At 44.2% G+C, this 12,237-nt stretch overlaps 1 protein-coding gene across 2 annotated transcripts in view; it reads right to left on the bottom strand.

Moving 5' to 3' along the window:
- Positions 1 to 12,237, bottom strand: part of SVOPL (SVOP like) — an 81,407-nt gene that overhangs the window by 32,092 nt on the left and 37,078 nt on the right. For both annotated transcript variants that reach the window (XM_017880391.1, XM_017880392.1), the window contains one exon: positions 825 to 898. In XM_017880391.1, coding sequence (XP_017735880.1) covers positions 825 to 898 — 74 coding nt within the window. The remainder of the gene's footprint in view (positions 1 to 824; positions 899 to 12,237) is intronic.

Genomic DNA, 12,237 nt, shown 5'->3' with positions numbered 1-12,237 from the left:
TTTTTTTTTTTTTTTTTTTTTTTTTTTTTTTTGAGGCAAAGTTTCATTCTGTCACCCAGGCTTGAGTGCAGTGGTGCAATCTCAGCTCACTGCAACTTCCACCTCCTGGGTTCAAGCGATTCTCTTGCCTCGGCCTCCCAAGTAGCTGGGATTACAGGCACCCACCACCACACCCAGCTAATTTTTTTGCATTTTTAGTGGAAACAGGGTTTCTCCATTTTGGCCAGGCTGGTCTCGAACTCCTGACCTCAGGTGATCTGCCTGTCTCAGTCTCCCAAAGTGCTGGGATTACAGGTGTGAGCTACCACACCCAGCCTTCTTCATGATATCTTGACACTGTTCCTAAGTTCCTAATTTAATGTATTAAAACTCATCAATCTTTTCCTTTATAGTTAGCATGTTTTCATCCTGTTTAGAAAATCTTCGCTAACTCAAGGTCATGCTGCAGAGAAATGAAACACAGAGGGTACCACAAGAGTCTATGCCATTGGACTTGATGATTGGTGACTTCAAAGGACAAGTTTCTGTCATGTGGTAAGGAAAAAGACCAGGCTGCAAAAGTTAGGAAGTGAGCTCATATGCTCATAAGAAAAATTTTAAAATTGGTTGAAGACAATTAGGGATTTTTCCTCTATCTGTCTATGTATCTATTTACTTATTTAGTGGTAGTGGTGTTTGTAGAATGACAAGATATTGCTCGTCTTTGTAACATTTGGAGTTGGTCTTATGTTTTTCTCCCCAGTGGCACTCACGTAGATTTACTTAAATAGGCTTCCTCCCAGTGCCTCTATTTAAAACTAGTTTTGAAATAATTACACTCTTACCATATGACCCAGATCTGTAACGTGGTCCGTAAATATTTAGCATCCAATAGGTCTGCAAATCTTCCTCTTTTTTCCTGGGGTAATGAAAAGAGGGAGACAGAATATACTCAGCAAGTTAAGGATGAACGAAGGTTTCCACTGTTTTCGATGATAGAAGATGAGAATCATATTGGAGCATGGTGGCCTGGGATAACCACTCAGCTCCTGTGAGTACAGCTGACACAAACCCAGAGATAATTGCTTTAAACACACCTGTCTCAGCCAGATCTGTCTTTTGGCTTTTTCTTATCATTGACAATTACCGAAGCTCACTGAACTTAAGATCCTAACCTTTTGCTCTTCCTCTGCTCACCAGCACTGGTGCGGGGGTGGGGAGGGTAGGAGGACACATGCAAAGTAACTGTGAAACTGATGAGAGATTCTTCTAAAATTAGCATTAAAACGAAAACTCTTATATTAAAAGAATATGAGACTTGTTAAGAAAACAACGGCATAAAGTTGAAAAAGGACAGAATGCCTAATTTCTTTTTCTGTCTCTAAGGGGTGTAGTTAGCAAAAGTTCTTGTCCATAGTACCTATGGATAAAAAAATACCTTTGGATAAAAACAAGTAAGAATGGGCTGGGTGTGGTGGCTCACGCCTGTAGTCCTAGCACTTTGGGAGGCCGAGGCAGGTGGATCACCTGAGGTCGGGAGCTCGAGACCGGCCTGACCAACATGGCGAAAGCCCGTCTCTACTAAAAAGACAAAAATTAGCCGGGCGTGGTGGAGCATGCCTGTAATCCCAGCTACTTGGGAGGCTGAGGCAGGAGAATCGCTTGAACCCAGGAGGCGGAGGTAGCAGAGAGCCGAGATCATGCCATTGCACTCTAGCCTGGGCAACAAGAGTGAAACTCCATCTCAAAAAAAGAGGAAAAAAAAAAAAACAAGGAAGAGTTACCTGATGGCACAGTAATCGATTTTTATGTAAAGCTGGGAATGCTTCAGATGAGGGCACGCCATTGAAAACCAACAGCTCTTTTCTCAGAAATAGACCTGGGATTACAGGCTCTTTCTAGAGACACCAGGAATGTGGTCCTTGGGTGCCCCAGATTTTGTTGTCACAGAAAGAGTTTGAAGGTAACTTAGAGGCCTTTTGCTCCAATGGTTAATTTTTAATTTTTGTGGGGCACATAGTAGGTATGTCTATTTCTGGGTTACATGAGCTCTTTCGATACAGCTCATGAAATAAGCACATCATGGAAAATGGGGTATCCATCCCCTCAAGCATCTATCCTTCAAGTTACAAACAACCCAATTATGTACCTCAAGTTATTCTAAAATGTACAATTATTATTAACTATACTCACTGTTTTGCTATCAAATAGTAAGTCTTATTCTATTTTTTCTGGCACACATTAACCATCCCCACCTCCTCTTATCCTTCCACTACTCTTCCCAATCTGACCAAGACCCGCTGCACATTCCTGCATCTGGTCTCAGCGCACATCTCCTGGGGCCTGCAGTGCCCTCTCACTTCCCCAAAGGCTTTTTTCCTTTTTTTTTTTTCTTTGAGGAGTCTCACTCTGTCACCTGGGCTGGAGTGCAGTGGCGTGATCTTGGCTCACTGCAACCTTCGCCTCCCAAGTTCAAGCGATTCTTGTGCTTCGGTTTCCTGAGTAGCTGGGACTACAGGTGTGCACAAAATTGCCCAGCTAATTTTTGTAATTTTAGTAGAGACGGGGTTTTAACATGTTGCCCAGGCTGGTGTTGAACTCCTGACTTCAGGTGATCCACCTGCCTTGGCTTCCCAAAGTGCTTAGATTACAGGCATGAGCCACCAACCACGCCCGGCAGGCTCACTCTCCTTTTAGTGTTCAGTTTATGTCCCATTTATCCCCCGAAGTGGCTCAGACTGCCATAGCTCAGTCCCTTCTGCTCTGATCACACACACACCTACACCCCACCTGGTTCTAAGCATCTGGGCTCTGTTATTTATTCCTTCATATGTGATGCTCATTTCATTAACCAGATTGTAAGATTGTGACCAGACCGAAGGCAGGGTCTACTGCCAGTAGCTCTGGGCCTTGCTCAAGAGATGACTGTGGAGGGCTGGACGCGGTGGTTCACACCTGTGATCCCAGCACTTTGGGAGGCCAAGATGGGTAGATCACCTGAGGTCAGGGGTTCAAGACCAGCCTGGCCAATATAGTAAAACCCCATCTCTACTAAAAATACAAAAAAATTAGCCAGGTGTGATGGCACACACCTGTAATCTCAGCTGCTCGGGAGGCTGAGGCAGGAGAATCGCTTGAACCTGGGAGGTGGAGGTTGCAGTGAACCGGGATCATGCCACTGCCCTCCGGCCTGGGTGACAAGAGCAAGACTCCATCACAAAAAGAACAGATGACTGTGAAGAAGATCACTTAATGGGCATGACGGATGGAGGCCGCAAGCTGAAGGCTTAAGAAAAGTGGAGAGGAGGAGGAAGAGGGGACAGAATGATGGAAGAGGGAAGGTGAAGAATGGGGGATGGAGAAGGTGGAGGGAGAGGTGAGGTAGGAGAGGAAAAGCAGAGGAAGTAGGATGTGGAGGGAGGAGGCCAGACAGAGGATCCAGGGGTGGAAAGGAAGGATAGAGAATGTGCAGGGAAGATGGGAGATAGGGGATTATGGCGGGAGGATGGCGGAGGGAGGAAAAAGGAGGAGGAAAGAAGAGAGATAACTTATTTCTGACCTCAGTGCTCTTCAGTCCTAGAGTTCCAACTACTGCATTCAGTTCACAAAGCACATGCCAAAAACAGTTGTACTCAGCTATCTTATAATCTTACAGCTATCCGTGGTTTTGAGTTAATTATCTCTGCTAAGATTTTTTCTTTTTGCAACTATTTTTATTGTTTACACTATTGACAATCAGAATTTTACAGCCACCTAAAGATTATGTTCTAGTCTCTATAAACCATAATAGCTTCCTTCTTTTAATCATAGTTGCCTAGCAACTAGTTCATCCTCCCACCCTGCTTCGCTGGGTAAGATGTGATTGTCAGTATCTCAGTAGGAAGGAAGGAGGGAGCTGACGCTGTAATAGTAGCTTTCTGAACTCCAAACCCATAAGAGTATATTTCCAATATTTAAAAATAAACTTGTATAATGGAATCATTCTGAATCCTTTGGGAGAAAATTGGGGTTTCTTGTTTAGTATGGTTTGGTTATTTGTCCCCTCCAAGTCTCAAGTCGAAATGTGATCCCCAGTGTCGGGGGTGGAGCCTTATGGGAGATATTTTGGTCATGGGGGCGGATCCCTCATGAAGGGCTTGGTGCTTTCCCTGCAGGAATGAGTGAGCTGTCACTCCGGTTCATGCGACAGCTGGTTTAAAAGAGCCTCGCACCTCTCTTGCTCCCTCTCTCACCATGTAACGTGCCTGCTCCCTGTTCACTTTCTGTCATGAGTAGAGGCTTCCTGAGGCCTCACCAGAAGCCCTGCAGAGGCTGGTGCCATGCTTATACAGTCTGCAGAACCATGAGCCAAATAAACCTCTTTTAACAGTTACCCAGTCTCAGGTATTCCTTTATAGCAATGCAAAACGAACAGACGCACTGCTCCAGGATTATCATAGGTTTTGAGATACATATAATAACGGGGGCAACACTCCATAGAAGCAAGTGAGAATACCTTACCAAAATACAATGATGAATATGGGGAAGGTTTGGCATACCGAATGCTCACGGTATTTGCATTACTATGGAGCACACGCCACCTCACTCTTAAAATGCAGGCCAGATGGTAGTGGGATTCAAGACTTGTCATCAGTGATGTCCTCGGCAACCCATCAGGAACACCCAGGGCAGCCCACCTCTTGCCTGTGTGTAGGACACTCGGACATCACTTGTCCCATGGCGGCTATAGGATCCTGAGAATGCAAAGATTCAGGGCGTGGGTAGCACTGCTGGTATGGACCCATCTCAGACACAGAGCATGAGCTGAGGGCAGAAGAGCCTTTCCCATGGTCCTGCCTGCCCCAGCAAGGTTGTGCGCCAGCAGCTTTTCTCTGTACCTCCTGGTCTCCCTATTACGCATTCATTCCCTGCCTTGGCATTGACGCCCTCTCATTCTACCAGATGTCTAGTATCCTTGGATCCTGTCCTTCCTCATCCTATCAAAATCTGGGGGTCTGGTGTGGTGGCTCATACCTATTATCCCAGCACTTTGGGAGGCAGAGATGAGAGGACTGCTTGAGGCCAGGATTTGAGACCAGCCTAAGCAACATAGCAAGACCTCATCTCTATTAAAAAGTAAGAAAATTAAGGCCAGGCACAGTGGCTCATGTCTGTAATCCCAGCACTTTGGGAGGCCAAGGTGGGAGAATCAGTTGGGGCCAGAAATTTAAGACCAGCCTGGGCCAGTGAGACCCTTTTGCAACAAAATAATTAAAAAAAAAAAAAAAAAAATTAGCCAGGTGTGGTAGTGTGCACCCATGGTCCCAGCTATTCAGGAGGCAGAGGCAAGAGGATCACTTGAGCTCAGCAGGTTGAGGCTGCAATGTGCCAAGGTCACACCACTGCACTCCAGCTTGGATGACAGAACAAGACCCTGTCTTTTAAAAAAACAAGTAAATAAAAATGAAAAAATTAGCCAGGCATGGTGGCACATGCCTGCAATTTCAACTACTTTGGAGGCTGAGGTAGGAGGATTGCTTGAGCCCAGGAGTTCAAGACCAGCCTGGGCGTGGTGGCGCATGCCTGTAATCCCAGCTACTTGGGAGGCTGAGGCAGGAGAATCACTCGAACCCAGGAAGCAGTGGGTGCAGTGAGCCAAGATTGCACCATTGTACTCCAGCCTGGGCGACAAGAGCAAAACCGTCTCAGAAAAAAAAAAAAAAAAAGTTAATGTGGTAAATTTTTTGTTATGTATATTTTGCCACAATGAAAAGACTCAAAAGGGGAAACCAAAGCTGGTTGGAGGAGGAAAATGAGGAGTTCTGCTTTATTTTACTTTTCTTTTGCTTTTTGAATAGAGATGGGGGTAGGGTCGCAATATATTGCCCAGGCTGGTCTCGAACTTCTGGCTCAAGCAACCCTCCTGCCCCAGCCTCCCAAAGGAATGGGATTAGTGAACCACCCATTCACTAATGGTGGTTCCACCACACCTGGCCAGGAGTTTTGTTTTAAACTTGATAAATATGAGATTTATATGCTTGTCAACTCCAAGAATAAATGTCCTATGGAGAAAGAAAGGTAGGGAGCTGGATGTACGCAGGAACCAGGGATGAACACGTGGAGATGGTGAAGTCTTGCAGTTAGTTTAGGTCACACACATGCCCAAATGTGCCCAATACTCATGTTAAAAATGCTTCTTGCTGTTCTCCAGGGAAATGGCTTCTTCAACCAATTCACAAGAAATTCTATCAAAATGGGTGCCATTTAGCAATCAAGAAATTGGCAACTGCTGTTAAGAGTTATAAAGCTATAAAAATATTTCAGAGAACCACCACAAAAGTGAGCCATACAACACAGAAAATAAAAGTGATGAATCTGATAGAAAAATATCTTTTTTTTTCTTGGAACAGAGTCTCACTCTGTCACCAGGGCTGGAGTACAGTGGTGCAATCTCAGCTCACTGCAACCTCCACCTCCCAGATGCAAGTGGTTCTCTTGCCTCAGCCTCCTGAGTAGCTGGGAATAGCTGGGACAACAGGCACGCGCCACTACGCCCAGCTAATTTTTTGTATTTTTAGTAGAAATGGGGTTCCACCATGTTGGCTAGGCTGGTCTCAAACTCCTGACCTTGTGATTCACCCGCCTCGGCCTCCCAAAGTGCTGGGATTACAGGCATGAGCCACCGTGCCTGGCCGAAAAATAATTTTTAAAATTTCATCTATAAAATAATTTTTTAAAACAAAGTGGATAGGAATACATTTCTATAAGCAACGTGCAGTACTGACATTAGTTACAAAATGTTGCTGAGAAAAATAAAAAGAAATACATGGGGGAATATACTTACAGCAGGACAAGAATACTCAGTATTATAAAGGTACTGATTCTCACTACATTATTAGCCTATAATGTCAACAAAATCTCAAACTCTCATAGGATTTATTTATTTATTTATTTATTTATTTATTTATTTATTTATTTATTTTTGAGACAGAGTTTCATGGTGTTGCCCAGGCGGGAGTGCAGTGGCGTAATCTTGGCTCACTGCAACCTCCACCTCCTGAGTTCAAGCGATTCTCGTGCCTCAGCCTCTCAAGTAGCTGGGATTACAGGCGTTTGCCACCAAACCTGGCTAGTTTTTGTATTTTTAGTAAAGACAGGGTTTCATCATGTTGGCCAGGCTGGTCTCAAACTCTTGGCCTGAGGTGACCCACCCGCCTCATCCTCCCAAAGTACTGGGATTACAGGTGTGAGCCACCACACTCGGCCAGATTTTATTTTATTTTATTTTATTTTATTTATTTATTTATTTTGAGACAGAGTCTCGCTCTGTTGCCCAGGCTGAAGTGCAGTGGTCAGATCTCAGCTCACTGCAAGCTCTGCCTCCCGGATTTACGCCATTCTCCTGCCTCAGCCTCCAGAGTAGCTGGGACTACAGGCGCCCGCCACCTTGCCCGGCTAGTTTTTTGTATTTTTTTAGTAGAGACGGGGTTTCACTGTGTTAGCCAGGATGGTCTCGATCTCCTCGTGATCCGCTCATCTCGGCCTCTCAGAGTGCTGGGATAACAGGCTTGAGCTACCACGCCCGGCCTATTTAATTTAATTTAATTTATTTATTTATTTTGAGGGGAAGGTGGGAGTAGATATTAATAAAGTGGCTCCAAAATTTTTCTAGAAAAATAGGCCTGAAAAAAATACTGAAAAAGATGTTTGACCAGGGGAAATGACCCTATCAGAAATGAAAAGTATATTATAAAACACTATAATTAAAACATCATCATATCAGACCTGTCTATCCTTTTCTCAACAACTTGAAATGCTCTTTATCATATAATAAATCTCAATATATACTTGAATCTACAAATCTATTATTAAACAGATTATTCAAAAACAGTTTCAAATATATAATGAATGGATTATTCAAAAAATATACATCATGGGCTGGGTGTGGTGGTGGACGCCTGTAATCTCAGGACTTTGGAAAGTTGAGGTGGGTGGATCACTTGAGGCCAGGAATTCGAGACGAGCCTGGCCAACATGGTGAAAACCCATCTCTACTAAAAATACAAAAATTAGTTAGGTGTGGTGGTGCACACCTGTAATCCCAGCTACTCGGGAGGCTGGAGCATGAGAAACACTTGAACTCAGGAGGCAGAGGTTGCAGTGAGCTGAGATCACTCCACTGCATGCCAGCCTGGGTGAGAGTGAGACTCCATCTCAAATATATATATAAATATATGTATATGTATACGTGTGTGTGTATATATACGTATATGTGTGTGTATATAATATATACGTGTATATATATACACATACACACACCCCCCAGAGCAACTGGTTAGTCATGTGGATATAACAAAGCTAAATCTGTACCACGTTTCTTGTACCCAATTAAACCCACAGAGATCTAACATTTCAATATTAAGAATAAAACCAAATCAGCCAGACACAGTGGCTTAAGCCTAATTCCAGCACTTTGGGAGGCCAAGGCAGGCAGATCACTTGAGGTCAGGAGTTCGAGACCAACCTGGCCAATATAGTGAAATGGCATCTCTACTAAAAATACAAAAACTAGTCAGGCGTGGTGGTGGACACCTGTAATCCCAGCTCCTCGGGAGGCTGAGGCAGGAGAATCACTTGAACCCGGGAGGTGGAGGTTGCAGTGAGTTGAGACTGCGCCACTGTACTCCAGCCCGGGTGAGAGAGCAAGCTTCCATCTCAAAAAATAAAAAATAAAATAAATAAAAAATAAAACAAATTGGCTGGGCGTTGTGGCTCACACCTGCAATCTCAACACCTTGCGAGGCCAATGCAGGTGGATTACTTGAGGTCAGGAGTTTGAGACCAGCCTGGCCAACATGGTGAAACCCCATCTCTACTAAAATACAAAAATTAGGTGGGCGTGGTGGCCCATGCCTGTAATCCCAGCTACTTGAGGGGCTAAAGCAGGAGAATCGCTTGGATCCAGGAAGGGAAGCTTTCAGTGAGCTGCAATGGCACCGCTGTGCTCTAGCCTGGGCAGCAGAGTGAGATTCCACCTCAAAAAAAAAAGAATAAAACCAAATTAACACAATAGAAAGGAGATGCAAAAAACTCCTTAGGAATAAAACTGCAAAAATCAATAAAATGTTAATAAATCTAAATAAATACTGGCTCCAAAATCATGACAATTTAGAAAAACTTATGAACAAAGTGTAACTGAAATCCTGGGCAGACAAGATTTGGAAAACGGTAATTGGCAAGATCATATTTAATGTCCTTGTATTGTCTAGCTTGGGAGGTCAAGATTACAGTGAACTATGATTGCACCACTGCACTCCCACCTGGGTAACAGAGTGAGACCCCATCACAAAAAATAGTTAAAATAAGAGTTGAAATTACGAAAAAACAAAATAAACTTCATTTCAGTTTAAAGAAAAAAAAAGAATTTAAGGTCCAAAGCCATATAAATGAGAGAAGAGAAAGAAAAAACCAGTTACTAGATAAATGTAGCAAATAATATTAAATATTGTAAAGGAGTGTTTTCAATAGTTAAGGGCTACCTCTAGAATAAAAGAAAGTACATTAATTCCAAGTCAATAAAAGGAAGTACAGGGGAGGGAAAGGCAAACTCAATCTAATAGAAGTTAGTCAAGGAGAAAAGGAAAGACATGATTCAGAAGAAAAAAAAATATCTTCCTGAAACTGTGCACACACATAAGAAGTACAAAATAAATAACAAGCCAGGCACAGTGGCTCACACCTGTAATCCCCGCACTTTGGGAAGCTGAGGCAGGTGAATCATCTGAGGTCAGGAGTTCAAGACTAGCCTGGCCAAAATGGCAAAACCCCACCTCTACTAAAAAAATACAAAAGTTAACTGCGCATGGTGGCACATGCCTGTAGTCCCAGCTACTTGGTGGTCTGAGGCAGGAGAATTGCTTGAATCCGGGAGGCAGAGGTTGCAGTGAACCGAGATCCCATCACTGCACTCCAGCCCAGGCAACAGAGCAAGATTCTGCCTCAAAAAATATATAAATAAAAATAAATAACAGAAGCCCAAATATGCCAGGAGAGGTAAGTGGGTCCAACTCATTATCAAAAGACAGAGTATCGACTGGGTGCAGTGGTTCATGCCTGTAATCCCAGCACTTTGGGAGGTTAAGCTGGGTGGATCACGTGAGGTCAGGAGTTCAAGACCAGCCTGGCCAACATTGTGAAACCCTGTCTCTATTAAAAAAAACAAAAGTTGGCCGAGCGTGGTGGCTCAAGCCTGTAATCCCAGCACTTTGGGAGGCTGAGACGGGCAGATCATGAGGTCAGGAGATCAAGACCATCCTGGCTAACACGGTGAAACCCCATCTCTACTAAAAAATACAAAAAAAAAAAAAAACTAGCCAGGCGAGGTGGCGGGCGCCTATAGTCCCAGCTACTCAGGAGGCTGAGGCAGGAGAATGGTGTAAATTCGGGAGGTGGAGGTTGCAGTGAGCTGAGATCCAGCCACTGCACTCCAGCCTGGGCCACAGAGCGAGACTCCGTCTAAAAAAAAGTTATTTGGACATGGTGGCGGGTGCCTGTAATCCCAGCTACTTGGGAGGCTGAGGCAGGAAACTCACTTGAACCTGGGAGGCAGAGGTTGCAGTGAACAGAGACTGTGCTTCTGGACTCCAGCCTGGGCAACAGAGGGAGACTCCTTCTCAAAAATAAAAGTAAAAATAAAAAAAGAGAGAAAGAAAAAAAGAAAAGAAAGGAAAAGAAAGGGGAAAAAAAAATCAACTATAGCTTTACAAGAGATACTTTTTTTGAGACAGGGTCTCCCTCTGTTGTCCAGGCTACTAAAATACAGGGTCCAGTACAGCAGTGTGATCATAGCTCACTACAGCCTTGACATCCTGGACTCAAGCCTCCACAGCTCACTGCAGCCTCGACCTCCTGGGCTCAGGCAACCCTCCTGCCTCAGCCTTTGAAATAGTTGGGACTACAGGTGTGCGCTACTATGTCTGGCTTTTTTTGGGGGGGGGGGTGCATAAAGAGGGGTCTTGGTTTAATGCCCAGGCTGGTCTCAAAATCTTGGCCTCAAGTGATCTTTTCATCTCACCCTCCCAAAGTGCTGGGATTACAGGCATGAGCTATCTCACACCCGGACTCAAGAAATACATTTAAAGCAAAGCAGTATAGAAAGGTTAAAAATAAAGAGTTGAAAAAAATGCACATGGAAAATACTAGCCAAAGCTACTTTCAATATGTTAACATGAGAGAAAATAGAATTTGAGGCCCTTCATTCTCAAAGACAATGATTTAAAAAAAAAAATTATATGTATTTATTTTTGAGATAGAGTTTCGCTCTTATTGCCCCAACTGGAGTGCAAAGGTGCGATCTTGGCTCACTGCAATCGCTGCCTCTCAGGTTCAAGCGATTCTCCTGCCTCAGCCTCCCAAGTAGCTGGGATTACAGGCATGTGCCACCACGCCCGGCTAATTTTGAATTTTCAGTAGAGTCAGGGTTTCTCCATGTTGGTCAGGCTGGTCTGAAACGCCCGACCTCAGGTGATCCGCCCGCCTCGACCTCCCAAAGTGCTGGGATTACAGGCGTGAGCCACTGCAACCAGCCTTTTTAAAATTTTTAAACAGTTTAAGGCAGCCACAGAAAAGAATGAAATTATGTCCTTTACTGCAACATGGATGCAGCTGGAGTCCATTATCCTAAGAAAATTAATGCAGGAACAGAAAGCCAAATACCCTATGTTCTCACTTTTAAGTGGGAGCTCAACACTGGGTACTCATGGACATAAAGAGGATAGCAAAAGACACTGCGGACTACTAGAGTGGGGAGGGAAAGGGCAAGGGCTGAAAAACTAACTAGTGGGTACTATGCTCACTGCCTGGATGACAGATTCAATGATACCCTAAACCTCAGCATCAGGGAATAGACCCAGGTGACAAACCCGCACACATACCCCCGAATCTAAAATAAGAGTCCGCTGGTACAGTGGTTCACACCTGTAATCCCCTAACTTTGGGAGGCCCAGGAGGGAGGATCGCTTGATCCCAGGAGTTGCCTGAGCAACAAAGCAAGACCCCATGTTTACAAGAAATTTAAAAATTAGCTGGGTGTGGTGGTACATACCTGTGGTCCTAGCTATTCTGGAGACTGAGGTAGGAGGATTGAGTCCGGGAGGTCAAGGCTACAGTGAGCTATGACAGCACTAGTGCACTCCAACCTGGGTGACAGAGGGAGACTCCATCACAAAAAATAACTAAATAAAAGTTGAAATTATTAAAAAAAAAAAAAAAAAAAAAAAA

Source organism: Rhinopithecus bieti, unplaced genomic scaffold (assembly GCF_001698545.2).
Source record: "Rhinopithecus bieti isolate Rb0 unplaced genomic scaffold, ASM169854v2 scaffold_11401, whole genome shotgun sequence".
Taxonomy (NCBI): Eukaryota; Metazoa; Chordata; class Mammalia; order Primates; family Cercopithecidae; genus Rhinopithecus; species Rhinopithecus bieti.
The sequence above is the reverse complement of the archived record's forward strand: the minus strand, read 5'-3'. Positions and strand labels throughout refer to the sequence as shown.